We start from the raw sequence: 21,408 nt of genomic DNA, 5'->3' as shown, positions 1-21,408 counted from the left end.
AGTTGTACTATACAAAGTTTTCTGCTACTCTGTGTACTTTCTATTTAAGAATTCTAAGAGATGCTCGGAGACTGATTACTGAGTGTGATTGATGGTTTGGTTCGCGTTGAGGTTGATTGCTCCTGCATACTCTCGTGAGTTTTTAGAGCACTGTTACCAAGTTTAAAAATAAACTACTTGTTGTTAACACTGTCCCTCGCTGATTACTAAGAACGCCCCATCGATCCCGCCACTTACACATCTACTATTAGTTATTTACGATATAAGTGCAGAAAGCAGGACATTTGCAACGAGTGGTGATAAATGAAAACATGACCGAAGGGAGTGTTTTAAATCGACACGAGTTGCCAATTACCAATTCGCACGTGTATCGTACAAAGTTTTACAGTACATATGGCTCTTAAAAGTTTCGACATATGCACGGAAAGTGCTCATGGGAATGAGCACGCACCCCGCCACTTTCGCACGTAAATACACACATTTTCCGGATGGGTAAGCAGAGACCACAGGTTTCCACTTGCTACAATCCTGGCATACTTCTTTCGCTTCCTTCACTTTCATGACATCCTTTATACACGCTCGCCTAAACTGGCGAGTGCTCTTGATCTGGCCTTTCTTCAGGATTTCCCCGCTTTGATCAGGGAAAGTTCGCCGAGGTCTACATGCTCCCTCTTCTACTTTTCCTTTATACACTCTCTATGTTAGCCATCATTCACTCATTTATTCTACGTGTCCAAAACATCTTAACATACTTGAATGATCATAAATTTGATCGAAGTCATATTTTAAAAGTAAAAAGGTAAATTCCATAACATTTTCAGATCCAGACATTAAAATCAGAATCGGGTTTCTACTTCGAGAAGTTTAATTTAGATATAAAAAAAAATGACAATAGACTAAGATCTGGGCTAATCTAAAATTATACCTTTAAACTTGACCCAGCTGACTGAGAAAATCATAAAACGTTACTGTTAATCACACTATCATTGTCCAATAAAAGGAGTATCCTTAATATTTAAATAAATTGTACGTGTTAGATTCCTTGATAAGGTTGTAATTATTCCCTCAAGCTGATTGTTATTGATTGTTCTCGAAAAGAATCAACAATATAAAAAAAATGCAGAGCATACTTATGGGCGATTCATATGGACCGGGCCGGACTTCGTCCATTCACCGATGGTTCAAATCAGTACTATTTCAATGAGATTACGTGCTTTGGCATCCGGGTGAGTTCTCATGGGGTTGGATGGCTTATCTTGGCTCTCAAAAGGGCAAAATTGACCCAGAATATCATACATGATAACAATGACAACATGGTGCTCTAGTATGAGACTAGGAAGTGAAGACGAAAACCCAAAATAGGCTGGCATGGAGAACGCTGTAATGACAGAACGATTTCATCCATCCATATTTAGATTCCATCAACTCTCAATAGTCCTTACACCCTGGCTGGTGCTGCCTCTGCGTGCGTCTCATGACATGGGCAAGGGCAGCACCAGGTCGATGTACCCCTTACATCTCATTAAAGTGTCCAAAGGGACGCTACGTGTTGGGTTCGGCTCCGCGCACGCCTCGCAAATGTCCGGAATACCATTGTTCTGTGCTGGATTTCGATTCGTTTTCGTGATTCGGTTTTGATGCTCCGCTAGCCGATACAGCTCGCCTCGGTCAATGTAAATCGTACTTTAAAATTCGAGCTTCGATTTCTTTGTAAGAGATTGTTCTAACATTAACCCATCAAAGTCATTTCAGCGCTAGAACTCTACAGACGTTTAGAAAATGTTGTGGCTTCTCGTGCTGGTCGCTACGGGACTTTGGGCCGTGTATTCAAGGTGGAATAGGCGCAGGATTCACAGAGTTAGTAGGGAAGTGCCTTCTTGTGGTCTGCCTGGATTGCCTTTGATTGGGCAGGCGTATTTGTTTGCTGGCAGTGATGAAGGTATGTTACTTAGAGTGATTTAAAAATTATACTTGAAAAACTATAAGCCAAACACGGATTTTGCATAATATATACTCCTGTTTCGAAGTCGGTTTAATGTAATCTTTCTAACCCGGGTCTAAAAATCCCCAAATGATACCCTATTTATAGACCAAAGAGAATTGATTGTAATAAATAAATAAATAAATTTTATAGGACATTATTACACAAATTGACAACCACCTAATCACCATATAGAGGTAAAGTCTATGAAAAAAACGTGCTTTGTTTGAGAGCCAAACCAGATGGCGCTGTACTGCGCCATATGTTTTGCGATCACTGAATTGTAAAACGTCAACTTTTGACAAACAGAGCTACCGCAAAATGTGTAAAGCTGTACAGCGCCGTCACGTTTACCTGTCAAATTCGAAAGATGAATTTGTTTTAGATGTTACACATTTTAATCAATGTGTCTTTGATTTCGTCGCTACCTCGTACGTCATTAAAGAAATATTACTGAGTTTAATGTATCTAAGGGTGCGTTGGGTACCTAAAACCTAGGGGTTGGTCTCAGACTGTCTAGAACACAAAATAACTAGTGTAATATACATAGGTACCTACTTACTTATAATTCTTCAAGAACAGTAAGTATTATTACCATCTCACTCTAACAAATAGCTGGCTCTCGCTCACGAATGGGAGCAAGTCCGTGAATAATACTTAAAAGTAATAATAGGATGTAGTTATCGTGGTTAAAACAGTAACGATGCGTGTACCGGAACGTTTCACTTCATCGACGTTTTTATCTATAAGAAAAATATTTTGTGATATTAAAATTAGGTAGGTACTTATAGCAATTGATCTTCTGCACCCGATAACTAAGGGTAATGGGGCCTAATTTTTTAGTTATGACTTAGATACCTCGGTCAAAACCGGTCTCGACATGGTTGAATGAATGAATGAATGATTTTTATTGCGTATATGGTAATTCAGGTTACAATAGCAGGTACAATTGCATATTACAAAATAGTTCCACTGAATACTTCCTTTCCATGTGTACACGCTTGTATACTACTTAACTTATTACTATATTAATAGAAAGTGAACTAATTATAAAAATGACAATATAAATTAATACAAAGAATACCATTAAATAATCAAAATAAAAAAGTGATTTTTTGGGAATTTATAAAAATAAAATTATGGGTATTTCTATTTGTTATGGGTATTTGTATTTGTTGTTTCTGTATTTGTATTTATAGGGTAAAGAAAATACAAATATGGACACTAACAGCCTAAGGGCTGACTACACCTTGTAGTCATGTTATGTTTATAGGAGTAGGAGTTCTACTGGAGTAGCCTTCAAGGGCTTACCCCTCTGTCGAAAACCTCGGCCAATGGTCATAATATGTACAATACAATACAATACAAATACACTTTATTGCACACCTCAATACAGAAACAGTACAAATAATACAACACATAAAGAAGAGGTAAACTACAGGCGGTCTTATCGCTAAAAAGCGATCTCTTCCAGACAATCTTTAGGTAGCGGAATTTAAAAAAAAATGTTATGTCAGTAGGTGTTCCAGATGCAATAAAAGAAATCTAGGACAGAATAAACACAAAACTAAACAATATATCATATACAAATATAAATAAATAACCGGCCAAGAGCATGTCGGGCCACGCTCAGTGTAGGGTTCCGTAGTTACTCTTCCGTCACAATAAGCTAAACTGGAGCTTAAAGTGTAGTAAATGGTACCTTTCACCCGAGTTAAACAAATAGGCAAATTTGCATAATCAGTACCTAATTAAAGTAAGTCTTTTTACTATGAAGGGAAAACTTTTTGCGATAACTCAAAAACAGCTAAACTGATCATGTCCGCTATAGTTTTCATTTAATGTCTTTCTTAAGCTCTACTTCCACGATTTTTTTCATATTTTTTGGACCTATGGTTCAAAAGTTAGAGGGGGGGGGACACATTTTTTTTTTCTTTCGGAGCGATTATCTACGAATATATTCACTTTATCAAAAAATAATTCTTGAAAACCCGTATTAGTTTTGAAAGACCTTTCCAACGATACCCCACACTCTAGGGTTGAAGCGAAAAAAAAAATTCACCCCCACTTTACGTGTAGGGGAGGTACCCTAAAAAAAATTAATTTTTTTAGATTTTATTGTACGACTTTGTCGGCTTTATTAATATATATATCCATGCCAAAATTCAGCTTTCTAGCACTAACGACCACGGAGCAAAGCCTCGGACAGACAGACAGACAGACAGACAGACAGACAGACAGACAGACAGACAGACAGACAGACAGACAGACAGACAGTTCCGTTTTATGCCATCTGGCTACGGAACCCTAAAAAGATATATAAATACATATACATACATATATTAAAATACATATTATATATAATAAATGCCAGCTATAAGTATGGAAAAGGAAGCAGATAAAAGTATTACGGAGCAGGTAAAAAGTGAAGTTTAATGAGTCTCTTGAAAGAATTAGGACATTGAGCGCGCCTTAAGTCTATAGGCAGAGAATTCCATAGTCGGATAGCTATGTATTGTACGGATGTATTGTATGAACTGACGACATACATTTGACGTGCCCCTCCCCCGCAAAAATCGGCAGACTATTTTGTACAGAAAATTACAGACAAGGCGTCTCCAGTTGTTAAATCCTCCAAGGCTTCAAGAAACTTAATGTGGCCAGGCTGAAAAGTGATGCCGGTCCAGCCTCTTGAATTTCCCCCTTACAATTCTCATACAATTGGGTACTTGACACATGTTGAATATTATTGAGCCATCCATTATAAAAAAAATGGAATTTAAAAAATTATATTGAGATTATAAAAAAATACAAGGCTCCGAAGTCTCAAAATTTTGTTTTTGTTTTTTGTGTTTCATAAATAGAAAAGAAAATGGTACCATTCGATTCCTTACATTTTATTGAAGAATAAATTTTATGACAACTATACGCATAAACGCAATATGTCAGGGTCAAAATGGCAATTTCCTTGATCTTCCATACATTTAGGACAGACCTTATCATTTTGTTAGAGGCGTTTCAACTGTCGAGTGCGAGCGTCAGACTTTAACTCTCATTTCTGATCTTTGTGTTGCTTTAATGCCATGAGTCCTATATAGACATTTGATCCTCAGGAAAATCAAGATCGTTTGACATTATTTACAAAAAACAGTCAAGTAGCCAATTACTGTCGAAATATTGACACTTTTTTCACAAATCGAAAAAGTGATTGACTCGTAAAATTAGCAAACTAAATCTTAAATTTCATTTTTTGAATGCATGATTGTGCCGCAAGTTAAATTGTTTTATGAAATATTTTTGTTAATTTTATTTCGTTTGGTTTTTGTTGTTTTGTTTATGACACGACGTGGGAATGCAGAGTACACTGGCTCGATCCCAGCCCTGGATACTTTTTCATTCGGTATAAATATAATATTATCATACATTTCAGATCGAATGGAATTGATACAAAAGCTGGGTAAAATATCAGTGGAACTTGGTGGTATGACGTCAGTATGGATGGTGAATAAATTATATATAGGTAAGTTTGTATTTGTACAAGAATTACATACTAATTGGCAGGTACCAAATAGTATAAAGATATCGTCCCACGAAAGTTCATATTTTCAACACGTTAACTTTTTTCCTTAGGAGTAACAATTTTGCCTCAAATCTGTCCATCAACATCCCTCTTTCGCTAAGGTATTTAAAAAGGCAATCTACCCAGGTCAATTTTGATTTCATCTTAATTTCTTTTACAGTGGTTTCCGATCCCGTCATTGCAGAAGTGGTGTTGAAGTCTTGTCTTGATAAAGATGACACTACTATGAAATTTATAAGAGAAATCGTGGGCAATGGAAGCATATTTGCTCCAGGTTAGTTGAATTTGGTTGTCTCGTTTGTTACTGTTTGTCCTGATGGTGTCCTTGTGTTTTGTCTCTTTGTTTCTGTAATGTCCAGTAAGATTCAATTGTGATGTCTATATCGTGCTTATTTATTTGAAGTCAATGTGGTAAAGACCGTCTACGAGCTCTTTCGTCGCTTCTAAACTCTTGCGTTCCGGTGATGCATCGCATAGTGCCATTGAGTTAAGTATCCACCTTAGCTACGTATGCGCTTTCCAACCACCACCACGGGAGCACATAAGAGTACTCTGCGGCTGAGTAGATTGAGACGATGCCAGTCGTGCGCAGGCAATCAGCGGATGCTCCCCAAGATGTGCCACATAGTTTGTGTATCATGTTGTTCCGCGAAGCCAGCTTTAGTAATAGCTTGGTGAGGTGCTCCCTATACATGAGGGATCTGTCAAGGGTGACTCCTAGGAGACTAGGTAAGGTAGGTTCTTGCGCTTGTACACATACTCCACTTACAGAAGGTTGGTATAATAGAAGGAGCGCAGCTTTTCCTTTCTGACTATGTCTGAGCAGATACACCCCTGGTCGGCCCAGAACCGTTCTGTGGAATCACAAAACGGGATGCATATTCACTGCTCAGCAATTTAGAAAAAATAAGGGCAAACGATTGGTGGAAGTTCGTAAAAGGACAAGAACACTCGAAAGCTCTAATCAAAGGGTTCAACAGCAAAACTGCTAGGGAGTTTCTAGGGCTCAAAAGACACAAAGCCTGCGCGGTGACCAGAATTTTGACTGGACGCTGTAAATTGAACAAACACATGTTTCAAATCGGAAAGAAACAAGACGCGACATGCAGGTTCTGCCATGAGTCAGAGGAGACTGCAATGCACATTCTCTGCTCCTGTGGACCACTAATGTCAAAAAGAAGTACACACCTAGGGCGGCACGTATTGCAACCCTATGAGGTACAGAACATTACGGCCCAAAGAATCTGGAATTTCCTGGATTCAACGGGCATCAGTAATGAACTTTAAAGGGCTGTCACAATTGACCAATGCCTGGTCGACGTGGCATTCAAAGGCCCACAAATTACAATAATATATGTCTGAGCTAAGTACGTACACAAATACGAGAGCTCTTGCCCTATGATGGTCTTCCCAACCAAAATTTGTATATGCCCATATGCCGGTTTTCACCACATTGACCTTGCCTACGTGTGAATCACGATGCCAACGATAAAAACGTGACCTACATAAGCCTTCAAAATATAAAATTATTGGTACAATTTTTCATGTGTAGCAGTATTAGTAGAAGTTATGTTAAGTTTCTTTTATTTTCCGAAAAACCTAAAATGATTTTATACAGTCGTGAAGTCCTGTGTGCCTACAACACTTTTATTGAATAAGTTTTTGGCTAATCTTGCGTTTTTGATACAAGCTTTTATCGCTGACTGCTATTTTCCATCCACAGGCAAGTAATACTCATCGAGACAATTCTAACAACCCCAAACTCTAATAGGTTGCGTTGTTTTATTATGCATGAAAATTTTGCATGAAACCGGGAAGTAGGGCAAATTTAACTTGCAAGATTTGACTCGTACAAACAGCATACATAGATACATTGCAAATTAAATAAAAGCTTGTAAAATAGTTACAAATTAAAAAAAAATTGTTAAATATACTAACAAAAAATGGGATCACTGTTATCTCGAAATAAAGAATTGATATCAATTGATATGATATGATATGTTGCTTTTGGAACTCAGAAAGATAAAGCAGTTATGTAGAATCCAATCTCTAAAGTTTTAATAATTTTGAATAAAAGCGACTAAATACAAGACGCATATGCTTTTGAATAATATTGGTTCTCAAAATATTTGCACGGATGTTATCACATCGATTTCCTCACATTTTAAACAAAACCATTCATACATTTAACATCTAATATTTAACTTTGACTGCAAATGTTCACTATTTATTCATGTCATCATGTTCTAACTAAATAAGTGCACAATTTGAACGTAAAAATCTCTTGATTGGAAATTACTTGCAGTGCGTCTCGCTTTTTTATACTACGTCGATGGCAAATAAGCATACGGCCCGCCTGTTGGTAAGCAGTCTCCGTAGCCTAAGGACGCCCGCAACTGCAGATATGTTACATGCGCGTTGTCGACTCTACCACTCCGCACCCTAGTTGAGCTTTCTCGTTCACCAATAAATATACATACACACATTTTTGCAATTTTGTATGGGGAAACAATAACCGCTAAACCGATTGAGTTAAAATTTGGTATATAGATAGTTTTTGTTATAGGGAAGAATATAAATAGTTTTCAACCCCAAAATCACTCCGTAAGGATGAAAAGGGGGAGGAAAAGGGCGTTAGGTTAGTTAATCAGTAAAAAAAGCAAATTGTAAAGACGAAACCATAAGGCTCGCACTGTCAAAAAGTTATCAGATCTCTTGTAGAGCCAAGCTTCTACCTCTACAAGCCCTAACTTCACCAACCTTAGTCAAAAAATGTGGCTTGTATTAATTGTAGTTTATTGTATAATAAAAAATATAAATAATGAGCAAATTTTTCGCCTTACGCCCATGTGCGAGTCTTATAATTTCGTCTTGGCAACATTTTACATGAACATGTTTTTGACGGGTAGATGTTTTCTAGGTATTTAAGTTTTTATCTTTTTCTTTATCTATCTATCGTCGAGTACCCGTAATTAGAGCATTTTTAGGGTTCCGTAGCCAAATGGCAAAACACGGAACCCTTATGGATTCGTCATGTCTGTCTGTCAGTCCGTCTATGTCACAGCCACTTATTTCCGAAACTATAAGAACTATACTGTTGAAACTTGGTAAGTAGATGTATTCTGTGAACCGCATTAAGATTTCCACACAAAAATAGAAAAAAAGCAATAAATTTTGGGGGTTCCTCATACTTACAACTGAAACTCAAAAATTTTTTTTTCATTATATCCATACGTGTGGGGTAGGATAGGTCTTCAAATATGATATTAAGATTTCTAATATATTTTTTTCTAAACTGAATAGTTTGCGCGAGAGACACTTCCAAAATGGTAATATGTGTGTCCCCTCCCCCTGTAACTTCTAAAATAAGAGAATGATAAAACTAAAAAAAATATATGATGTAGGTACACTACCATGCAAACTTCCACCGAAAATTGGTTTGAACGAGATCTAGTAAGTAGTTTTTTTAATACTTCATAAATGGTACGGAACCCTTCATGGGCGAGTCCGACTCGCACTTAGCCGCTTTTCTGAGCTTACTATGGGGCCAGGTCAATTTGTCTAACATTGACTCAAAATATTTATTTTTTTAAATCAATTTGAGATCAAATATGTCACTTTCGAATGTCTCTCGGTTCTTGTTCCGAGAAAAGCCGCAACAAAGTATTGACAGTTCACAAACACAATTAAGAATACTTCCGTTAAGTGCAAGATGTGCTCGGAATAATAATATTTGAAGGAAACGTCCTTGTTTATTTACCCAATTGGTGTAAAATTTAACCAATAGACACCTAAATCAATATGCGCGTTTAAGAGGTTGCTTGAAAAAATCCTAGTTTATTTCATCAAAAGTCTGAAGGGTCAGTGAATCTTAGGTTTTACCGACAATACCAAAATTTTACCGTACTTTGGGCTTTTACATGAACATTTCCATTATTTACAACTTCTATAGAATGCAATGTTCACGAGATAAAGGCGCCCCAAACATTTTTGGAAAGAGTACGCAGATTGCTTTTCCACGAGTTACTTGGTAAATTGCTTGAAATACCCTTGGAGATATTGCAATATCAATAACCATTATTTAATTATCCATACATGGCGGTCAAACAAATTGCAGAACCCTCCTTTTTATTGCCGTAGTCGGGTAACATGCGCATAGAATCCACAGCGCTTGCGGATCCGAAATTCGTTTTACCCGAGAAATATTATTATTATTAGTTATTTTACTCGACATATTTTATGGTTCGAATTATAATTGAGGGGGTAATATGGGTGCGGTTTTTTATCCTCCCACTTTTCCTTGATTCCAGTAAGCATTTGGCGTCCTCGTCGCAAGATCCTCGCGCCAATCTTCAGCGTAAAGAATCTAAATTGCTTCGTGTCTATCTTCGAAGAGCAGAGTGAGATTATAATCCAGCAGTTGGAAAGAGAGGCGGGCAATGGAGACTTTTCCTTCTGGAAATATATTACGACTTACACTTTTGATTCTATTTGTAGTAAGTTATTTAGATACACCATCACTATTTAAAATTATAGCCTCATTTGGAAGAAAGCAAATAACTTGGCATAGATAATTGCATCATCATCATCATTATATCAGCCCTTTAGCGCCCACTGCAAAGGGAGCGAGCTAATCTCATCAAGAAGTGATCCGCAATCTTCCAAATGTCATCCAACCAGCGAGCCAACGATCGCTAGGCGCTCGTTCATTCAAAAGTGGCCACCATTCCGTCAACATTTTAGTAAACCTGCCATCACTCTGCCAACTCCATTATAGTTTGGTAATGAAATGACGTAACCCACGTTTTTCATCTTGTTGCGGCGTCGGATTAAGACATTGCTCACTCGATATTGAAGCAAAATAATTTAATTCAGCTTATCGTTTATCAAGATCAAGCTAGCTTGATAGCGCACTAATTATGTAATGGGACTTGTTTCTGTATCATTATGCTAATAATATGTATTTTCTACGTATTTTTACTTCCAGAAACCAGCTTGGGTGTAGACTTGAACTCACAGCAGCAATCAGATCACCCGTTTTTAGAGGCTTTCGAAATAACACTGCATCTTATGTCAGAACGGCTTAGCTGTCCTTGGTTGTATCTGGACTGTATATATGAGCGATTGTCGAGATATAAAACATTTGTTGTCAAGAGGGATCTAATGTTTCGGTTTGTTGATGAGGTATTAATATTTTAACTAGAAATTAGAAGAAAATAGTTTTAAAGATGTTCAAAAACCAAATAGAAAGATCGAGCACATTCAAAACCTATTATTCGTGATGAGGCACAGATATGTCTGTTAGATATGGAAGGTAGAGGTAAGGAATAGTATCTCCATAGGCAGAACTGTTGCAAAAGTGTCCAGCTGTCAGCTATCCCTTGGGGTGGTAGGCCGTCGACTCCCGACCGATTATGTCATTTAAATTTCAAATTTGATTAATTGAAATAAAATCAAAATTACAATAACTCAAAAACGACATATGCCACTTGAAGAGCTATAAATAATAGTTCCAAATCTCTCCAGAGTAGCGCTAGAGTAGCTAAGAACCTTGGCGTTATTGACGAAGTGAAGTGCGCTGTCTATGATTTGAATTTTATTTTCAAGTATTCTAGGTAGTGAAGCGCCACCTATTTAAGGTTTCTTGACGGACACTTTTTGGTACATGTAGATTATATTCCTTACCTCTACCTTCCATACTGTTAGAGATCTCCTTAAATTGACAGATTGTCTGCCAGACAGATTCTGATCTGACGGACAATGAGCATACTTGGTAACTATTTCTAAACTACGGGTTTCTCTAAAGCGCCTACTCTTACATCTAAAGGAATCTTATAAACTCACACAAACAAAGTAAAACTCAGTATTATTAGTCAGGCGCGCAGTTCAGAAGTAGTTTATTTTTAAAGTGATTATAATAAGATATTATGTTGATATATGTTGAGTGTCACTAAATCTTATTTATGCATTGTTGTTAATTTACCTCTATAATTTGATAATTTGTTTCTAACAGTTAATTAAAAAGAAGCGGAAGGAACTATCAACTCGGGATGATGACAAAATGAAAAGTAAGTTTTCATTAAGAGATTAGTAATAAGTACATTACTATAGAGGCCGGGAAACGAAGGGTTGCAGGCCAAGTAGATATAGACGGGTTAGAGATACGCGGGCGGCAACACCGTTTCTTGCCGAGATTTGTATAATGATTTTGTCAACTCGCAATGAAAAAAAAATGTAGTAATTTTATTTTATTCGTAGGATTACATAGCTAAAAAAAATTACAAAATCTACTAATATTTGATGGTTGAATGCCAAGACGTTGTGTAACAATTTGACGTTTAATAACAAAAGAAGGTTGCTTTACAGGCCCAGGTGTGTAAACATGTATGAAATTCCTTTACATAATATATCATCTTTACTTATCGCACCGGATACTTAGTATTTCCGGACCTCATTTGAAGTAAGTCATGTCAACATTACATTGCAAGTTTGAGAAAAATATGTATACATGTCGTGGTAAAAATTCGTGGATTAAACCTCGATTGTGCTGTATGAAGCAGAAACAATCGTTTTACTAGTTCATGCTAGTAATTTTACTCATCGACTAGCATTTAATGTTTTAGAGCCAGAAATACGTACTTTCCTCGAGATGCTGATCGAATCCTCAGGTGGACCTCAAGGTTACACAGAACTCGAGTTACGTGAAGAGGTGCTGGTCATCATCTTAGCTGGCACGGATACATCTGCTGTTGGTGCTGCTTATACGGCTGTGATGCTGTCTAAGTACCCTGAGGTTCAGGAAAAGGTGTATCAAGAGTGAGTTTTAGAGTACCTCTTGTGTAGTAAATTTCATTGTCAAATAGGTTTTTTTTTCACAAAACTGCGGCCTAAATAGCTGTATGCTCTGTACCGACATCAGTTGCGTCGTAACCATGAATATGTGATCCACTGAAAAATACATGGAGTGGAAGAAAATGATCGAACGGGATGGTGTTATGGAACTGTCAGTATGAGTAGAAGAGATCTTTCTCTGCTGAGGATTTTATTGTTTGTCCTCGTCATAGAATCACTTTTTATTTCTGCCTAATCTAAAAAGCCTTAAGTCCTAAGAAGCGGAAGACGTATAACGGTAACGGTAAACGTATTGTTGTTACCCACCGGTTCCTAGTGCATTACGTAGGTTGTTTTTGGTATATTGTCAGGAATTTATAACGTGTTTTTAATTTCGTTGCATTGCGCATGTTCTGTCCCTCACGGGCACACACATGTTTCTTCTCTATATTATTGTACCTCTATGCTCGTAACAATAATTACGCCTTTGTTGATCAACTGCTGATGTTCTTGTGTACGAGAGGATAAGGACAGAGATATGCACTCGCTACCCTTTTCCCGCCACAGTTTTAGCAAGCTTGGTTCCTAAAAGCCCTCAGGAAATTCAATCCAACACGTAGTTTTAAAATAAGAACGAAACTTCTTTTGTATGGGGAGGTGAAATTCGGGCGAGATTGCCGGGACTCAACTTACACCTCTTAAGTCATTGTGCATTTGTTTATAAATCATATTTGTTATGCATAACAATAAGCTTATTCTTACAGATTACAAGAAGTATTTGGGGACAGCGACCGTCCAGTATCAGCGCATGATCTGCCCCGTCTAAAATATCTAGAGGCCGTTATAAAAGAGACCCTGAGAACTTACCCAGCTGTCCCGGTAGTTGTGAGGGAAGTCCTAAACGACGTGGAACTGCGTATGTATCTTTCGTCAGATTAAATGTTACAGTGCAAGACCTGCCCCATCTAAAATATCTAGAAGCTGTGATAATAGAGACTTTGAGAACTTATCCAGCCGTCCCGGTTGTTGTGAGGGAAGTTCTAAACGACGTGGAACTGGGTATGTATCTTTCGTCAGATTAAAAGTTACAGTGTAATAAAGATTGAAGTCAGTGTAATCCATTTCCAAGAAAGTTGAAGGATTGCATACAAATGCTGTGTCGCAATTATATTGTATAATAAAGAAGGAAATAAGGTCGATAAAGGCGCTACTGAAGATTTATTTATTTCCAAACATTTGGAGATTCACATTCCGAGAATTATTCACAAACGCCCATAAATATTCTGTTTTTTTATTACATCGTCTTTTTTACCGTGGTTGAAAATTTGTTTTCAACGTTACATTCTAACTGAGTTTAAATTTTTCTTGTTACGCAACTGTATAAAAAAAAAAATCACCATTTATCATCTGTTCTTTTATTTCCAGCAAATGGCACAAAGTTGGTAAACGGCATAGGTATTCTTATAAACTTCTGCGCCTTACACCGAAACCCGGCATACTGGGGTGAAGATGCCGATGTATTTAGACCAGAAAGGTTCCTGGAGGGACCCTTGAAACATCCCGCTCAGTTCATGCCTTTTAGCTACTCCTTGAGAAACTGTGTTGGTATGTTACCTTTATAATTCCCGTAATTTTATGTTTGTTTCAACAGAAAGTATCGATTTTCTGCGCACATGAATAAAAGTAGAAAACATTTGGCACCTAAGTAGTCAACACCATAGATAAATAAATAAATAAATATAAATATTATAGGACATTAGTACACAAATTGACTAAGTCCCACAGTAAGCTCAATAAGGCTTGTGTTGAGGGTACTTAGACAACGATATATATAATATATAAATATTTATAAATACTTAAATACATAGAAAACACCCATGACTCAGGAACAAATATCCATGCTCATCACACCAATAAATGCACTTACCAGGATTTGAACGCGGGACCATCGGCTTCGTAGGCAGGGTCACTACACACTAGGCCAAACTGGTCGTCAAATAGATGAATACAATATTTATGATAATTCAGTAAAACTCCAACAAATTTATGGAATTGAGACGATCGAGATGTGGATTTTGCCTTTGAGGAAGTTAAGCCCCGAGAACAAGAAAAAGGCACGCTCGATGCTGACTACCAGTATGCGTCATGAATAGGATGCAATGCACCAGTCATTGTAAAACTGTTTTTTAGATTTTTTGTAAGTTTGACTGTAAGCTCTGGACCTTAGTTGGCTATAAATTATATTTGATTTGGTTGTCATTTCAGGGTCAACGTACGCTATGATGTCAATGAAGACCGTATTATCAGCGCTGGTCCGCCGCTACCGGCTGCTGCCCTCGACCCTCGAGCTGAGAGCCAAGTTCCGCGTCATGATGAAGGATGCTGCTGGTTATAGCTTAAGGATTGAGCACAGACACAGAGGTTCTGTGGCATAAACACACACACCCTATTTGTCCCTATTGTGCTTGTGTGTCTTTTTTAGGGTCCCGTACCCAAAGGGTCAAACGGGACCCTATTACTGAGACTTCGCTGTCCGTCCGCCCGTCACCAGGCTGTATCTCATGAACCGTGATAGTTAGCCAGTTGAAATTTCTACAGATTATGTATTTCTGTTGCCGCTATAACAACAAATACTAAAAAACAGAAAAAAAAATAATGGAGCTCCCATAAAAGTGATTTTTAGATAATGGCACGGAACCCTTCGTGTGCGAGTCCGATTCGCATTCGCAGTTGCCTAGGGCTGAGATGAAACCCGCAATTTTTGCATTCGCGGTAGACGCCATTACCTCTAACGACACATGGCACATGATGTATTTTTTTTCTTATAAGACATCCTTGCACAATCTAAGTAAAATAACCGGCCAAGTCGAGTCGGACTCGCGCACAAAGGGTTCCGTACCATTATCTATAAAAACGGCTAAAAAAATTACGTTTGTTGTATGGGAGGCCCCTTAAATATTTATTTTATTCTGTTTTTTTAATATTTGTTGTTATAGCGGCAACAGAAATACATCATCTCTAAAAATTTCAAGTGTCTAACTATCACGGTTCATGAGATATAGCCTGGTGACAGACGGACGGACGGACGGACAGCGGAGTCTTAGTAATAGGGTCCCGTTTTACCCTTTGGGTACGGAACCCTAATAAGTTTAAAAACTAAAACTCGACTAAACAATGAAGAATCGCATCCTAAAAAGTATGAACGAGAAAATATTATCTCCTGAAATAATTATATAGAGAATGTTATATATTTGCTGTCTATTAAATAAAAAGAAATAAAACGTAACATATTAAAGCTCTCAAAAGAAAAGCAATAGCAAGTTATTAAAGAAATAACAGGATTCTAAAAATATTTCCTTTTCTCCAACCCAAAAACTTAAATAGGAAAGTTTTTTTAGCAATAGACTTGTATGGGTAACGCAATATTTTCACGTATGTTAGTGATTTCCCACAGGGCGGTGTTTGTAATACACTGTATCCGAATATACCAAATAATCCCTACCTGTATAGCAATAGGGGATATAATACTATGATTGCTGATGATATCGGTTGAATTGTTCCATCAATTTTCGTTTTGGTTGTGTATAAATTGAATCGATGTAAATTGGCAGTTGATTTAGTACCCCGTGTAGGTTAAAACAAAATAATATTAACGTTTTGTAATATCGTTATTAAATAAGCGGATATTATGGGATTAAGGAGAAATGGGGTCAGAGGAGTCTCGCAAGAAGGTAAAATGGAGTAAAATATAAATAATATTACTTGGAGATGTTTTCTACAATTCTGTACAAAATATTAGGAATACGAAGTCGCGCGAAATACGAAATTAGGATTGAATGAAAGAGCGATCATACTGGAATTAAACGGAAATTTTGAATTTGCTGCGTAACGCCAACGGTCTTTATGTCTAAGGCCTGAGTGGACGCTTGGTTGGGCGTACAGCGGGGCGGGGCGGGCGGCGTGCTTAAATCACTTTGTGAGCCCGACGCCACGCTGCACGCCCCGCCGAACGCTCCGCTTCAAGCGTTACACTTAGCCTGCCAGTGTTGGCAGTCCGACAAAAAAAAAAGTGGTCGGACTGCAAAACCTGCCAGACTTATGTGCAACTTTGTCAACAGGTTAAATATAGCTATCATACAGGTTGTTTAGTCAGCTGCAATAATTTACGGGGTGAATATATAGGTCATCAGCTTCGTAGGCAGGGTCACTACCCACTAGGCCAAACCGGTCGTCTGATTTTGCGTCCATACATTCGCACCTTCAGTATGGGGTGGAACTGTGGGCGGGAGCCGCTGGTTGGGAGAGAGTCTTTCCTCTACAAAAACGAGCAGTAAGAGCTATAGCGCGAATCCCCCAAACCGAAACTGCCAAGGCACACTTCAAGTCATAGGCATTTTGACTCTGCCGTCTCTTTTTTTTTAATATGGCAGTGACCAGCACACGGGAAGAAGTAGACGCAACGCCTAACTGTACCGTAGCCACACGCAGGTATGAGACCCGCAGCGCGCGCGCTAGAAAGCTACCTTGCGTGCCACACCGACTCGCAAAGTCAGGAAAACTCACACACGTCACGGGTCGCAAGATCTATAACCACCTCCCGGGTGGAATCATCGCGACACATAGCATAGCAATATTTAAAACAAAACTTAAAAAATGGCTGATAGAGCAGGCGTTCTACGGTCATAAAGAATTATTCTCTAGCAATAGTTCCTAGTCTTAAACTAAAAATAAGTATATTTACAATTGTATTTAAAATCAATATTTTACATGTAAATCATGTAATTATTTATTACCAATAAAATAATATGAATAAGCTCAAGAAGGCTTGTGTCGTTACATTACACAAATTAATGCCCTCACTGGGATTCGAACCCATAGGCAGGACCCACCCACTCTACGTGAAAAATAGGTCAGTCAATTTTCGACCAAAATTTTTTCCTAGTCTTTACGTGCAGACTACACATTACAATCGTACATGTACAGTCAAGGTATGAAATATATACACAGACTAAAGTGCTAAAAATATGTATACACTGCCTTAAAATTTTGGCACTTTTTCCATATCGATATTTAATACCTTGAATGTACAATCTTTAGATAGCAGTTTAAATTATTGAATATTGCTCACAGTCGTTACGATTTTCTCTATATTTTTGTTAAATACCGGTACAGCTTTACTCCATCAAGAGTGAAGCACGTAATGATCGTGCACGGACACAGATGTTTTACCCGGTAGATGGTGCAAATAGTTGACTCGCGGTTACCACGTATTGGCCATCGGCTTCTGGAATTATAGTTTAGTACACTTAAGCTATAGTTTAGTTTTTGTATTTGGAACCTTGGCCTTATATTAAATAATGCATATTAAATATTATTATGGCATCATCTTACATTTATTGTTTTTACATTTACATGTTATATTTGATGACCGACGATCTGGCCTAGTGTGTAGTGACCCTGCCTATGAGGCCGATAGAAAGCCGTGAACGAGTTAGCTAAAAAATGTGTATGACCCGTGTTTTTTAAATAAATGTGACCGCAGCCGGCAAAACGTCCCACTTCGTCACGTGCCATAAGGACGAGATTTGCTTGTATTTTTATACGAATAACCCGACAAGGCGTCCTTATGGCAAGCGATAAATTCGGCCGTTTTGCCGGACGCAGTCATAAATTATGTTTATGTTTAAATTGTTTAATACGTTATTCATGATGCAGAGTCTAAAATGTATGTAAAGTGGTCGATACACGAGTATACGATAAAAGGCAGGCGTCGGTTGAACCCATTTATCATTTCATTGTGTCTTTTGTATAAATAAAGCTTTTTATTCGTTACCATTCGCGGTAGCTACGTAATGAACAGGTATTTTAAGCATTTTCACCTGTGAGCGACAGCTAAGACAGGGTTATTAATGAGTGATGTGATGTATTTAGAGTACTCTTAAATAAACAGCACGAAGATGCGAAATTTCTTCATCGAAAAAGGTTTTTTTATGAAACAGGAAGCAAGCTAGCAGACAGATCACCATCAGTAAGCGATTACCGACGCCCATGGACACCTGCAACACCAGAGGGGTTGTAAGTACTTTGCCGGCCTTTAAGATGAGAGTACGCTCTTTTCTTGAAGGTTTGAAGGTTGTATCGGTCCGGAAAAACCGGAGGCGACAATTCATTCCACAGTTTAGCTATGCGAGGCAGAAAGTTCCTGGAGAAACGCACAGTTGAGGACTGCCAACCATCTAAGTGGTGAGGATGGAAATATTGTCGCGTAGGGCGATGGCGAAATGAAGCGGCAGGGATTAATCCGAACAATTCCTCGGAGCACTCCCCGTTATACATGCGATAGAAAATGCAGAGCGAAGCCACATCTCTACGCAGCGCCAAGAAGTCAAGGTCGACAAAGCAGTGGATATAAAGGTTATCAGTGATAGGAAGACATATCAGCAGAATGGTAAAATTTACGCTTCCGGCAGAACTTGAACCCATGACTTCTGCAATCCATGCATCGCTCTTACCCAACTGAGCTACGGAAACCTACCAGAAACTGCGCAATTTCCATTCCTTCTAGGGACTGCTCCCGGTACCAAAGATGTATATAACTTCACCGGTACTGAGTTTGTATGTCAAAAACCGGGAATTCCTGGTTCCGGTACTGTATTTGTATAGAAAACGAGTACCGGGAGCTCTCCCTATAGGATGATTCACCCTAGACCGGGCCGGGGCCGGACCTGAGCGTCCAACACGTCATTTTCTATGACGGGTGATCGGTGATCACGTGGTGCTTCCCATAGAAAACGGTGCGCCGGATGTGGGTCTCTATTGTTGCCCCTAACATTTTAAGTCATAATGTATTGTTTGTCCGCATTTTCGTTAGCCATAATTTGGTTTTTCTTAGAAACGCGTAACTTTTCAGGATTGCCATAAAACAAACCTATCCTAACCTAACCTATCTATAGGATAACCTAAGGAAATTCCTGAAAAGTTAACGGTTTCAGAGTTATGAGTAATGATAATATGACTATCATTACATTATGACTTTCAATAATTATGCCAAGCAAAAGGATCAGGCCGGGCGGATGCTCCGGCCCGGTCACGGCCCAGTCTTGCGTAAGTCAGCCTTAATTCCTTATTTTATGTATGGCCTTGGGGTGGCCTAAAGCGACATCTACTAGACACAGACAGAAACAGAGTCAAAGAGTACCAATAGTCTAACACAAATCTAGAGACTAAAGTGTGAATCTGAGGTTAGTAGGTATAGTTTCGGATTCACTGGAGACTCCGTATGAATAATTCAAATTGAAAGTCAGATCACGGGAGCTTGCTTTAATATTAAACCTAAGCGCCGATGCGATGAAAACATGGGCCTATCAGCTAAGGTTAAGTATACAACGGTGTATTATGATGATGTATAAAGAAAATACTGCATGATTTTTTTCATTTTTTTTTTAGCCACACGGCCTGATTCGAAGAATGATTAAGACACGTTTAAGATCTTTAAAAGATCGATAACTAAACGACATGTCAAAATTGACGTTTATTTCGATTCCGCTGTGATCCCAATAAGATCTTATCACAGACAGACAGTAAAAGACTTTCGACTTTAACAAAAACAAAGACACGTAAACGAAAGACAGAGGAAGAGTGATGGCTTATTTATGAAACTGTTAATATCTATTTCATATTTATTTATTGCAACCATGGACCTACATGTATATGTGACCGCGGCCGTTAAAACGCCCCATTTTGTTGCTTACCATAAGGACGAGATTTGCTTGTATCTTTAAACGAATAATCTGAGAAAGCGTTCTTATTATGGCAAGCGTCAAAGTAGGACGTTTTGTCAGATATAAAAAAGGTGATTTTTTAAGCCTGACCCATGACCATGCTCTTCTCGTACGGGGTAAATCTTTTACTATTGAGCAAAGCCCAAAATCGCAAATCTGCTGTTACACAGAAAACACTGTCATATCATTCGCCGAAATGTATGAAACAGCAGATTTTTTGCGGCTCGGGGAATTCGGGGTTGGTCATATAGTAAAATTTGTTTCGTATGACCTAAATTTTCACCCCTCAGTGTATGGTCAGACATAATAGAATCACTTCCTTTAGGTTGCGTTTATCACCACGTAATAGAATCACTGCACACTGAGCGAGAAAAACAAATGAAGTGATTCTATTGGTTCTTAACAAACACATCCCTCGCTACGCATCCTCGCACATCTCTGGTAGAAACGCAGCCTTCAGATCTATAGATACAGTCCGTAATTTTTGCAAAATCTAGGCTGAAAAGAAGCCGCTAAATAAACGCCTGGTGCAATAAGACAAGCAATGTTTGACTTCCTAATAAAATCTTGGCTTGTGATTTTTTTGCAGGCGTTTATTCAGTTTGCATTTTATTATTTTTTGTCTGAAAAGTTGTCCTCCACTATGTAATTCATTTAGAAATCGTTAGCGCGAGTACAAAATTAAATTTTTGAGTCGAAACTGCCTATGTTATCACAATTTATAAGTTTTTGTTAAAAAATTGGTACAATAGTTCTGCTTAACAACAACAGCTTAACAAAATGTGATGGTTCCACATGTAGAACAAATAAGACGGTAAAAGAGACTTAATCTATATTTGGAAAAGTTAACCGGAATATCAGATACTTTTGGAGCGTTGTTTCATCCGCTACTATTGATGCTGACTGTACATATTTTAATATCGTTTCTCAAATTACGCTACTACTTATATACCAATGCCGAAAATATCAGCAGCGCTCTAAAGCAGTAGGTATCAATGATTGTGTAAACAGAGGCCTAGATTAATTTCTTGCCTCGTTTGCATTCGATTGATATTTGACATTTAGATTTTATTCTAGAAAGTTTCTAGACTAGTATTTTTATACAGTTTTGGTGTTTGACGAACCGTTTGCGAAATTCTTATTATTAAGTTTGACATATCTATAATAATTCAATGTTTTTTGAGAACCATAATAACTGTATCAATAAATTGCTCTGAATATTTGTAAAAAATGAC

General features: G+C 38.0%; 2 protein-coding genes across 2 annotated transcripts in view; one reads left to right on the top strand and one right to left on the bottom strand.

The window, feature by feature from the left end:
* LOC133519603 (cytochrome P450 4C1-like) overlaps positions 1–21,408 on the bottom strand; it is a 185,272-nt gene that overhangs the window by 88,134 nt on the left and 75,730 nt on the right. The window lies entirely within an intron of this gene.
* Positions 5,012–14,932, top strand: LOC133519614 (cytochrome P450 4d8-like). The gene is made up of 9 exons (XM_061853649.1): positions 5,012–5,501; positions 5,722–5,835; positions 9,872–10,057; positions 10,549–10,745; positions 11,575–11,629; positions 12,185–12,377; positions 13,157–13,308; positions 13,818–13,997; positions 14,658–14,932. The coding sequence occupies exons 1-9, from the start codon at positions 5,240–5,242 to the stop codon at positions 14,825–14,827; spliced, it is 1,509 nt and encodes a 502-aa protein (XP_061709633.1). The 5' UTR covers positions 5,012–5,239; the 3' UTR covers positions 14,828–14,932.

The sequence above is a fragment of the Cydia pomonella genome, chromosome 7 (genome assembly GCF_033807575.1).
Source record: "Cydia pomonella isolate Wapato2018A chromosome 7, ilCydPomo1, whole genome shotgun sequence".
In the NCBI taxonomy this organism is placed as follows: Eukaryota; Metazoa; Arthropoda; class Insecta; order Lepidoptera; family Tortricidae; genus Cydia; species Cydia pomonella.
The sequence above is the reverse complement of the archived record's forward strand: the minus strand, read 5'-3'. Positions and strand labels throughout refer to the sequence as shown.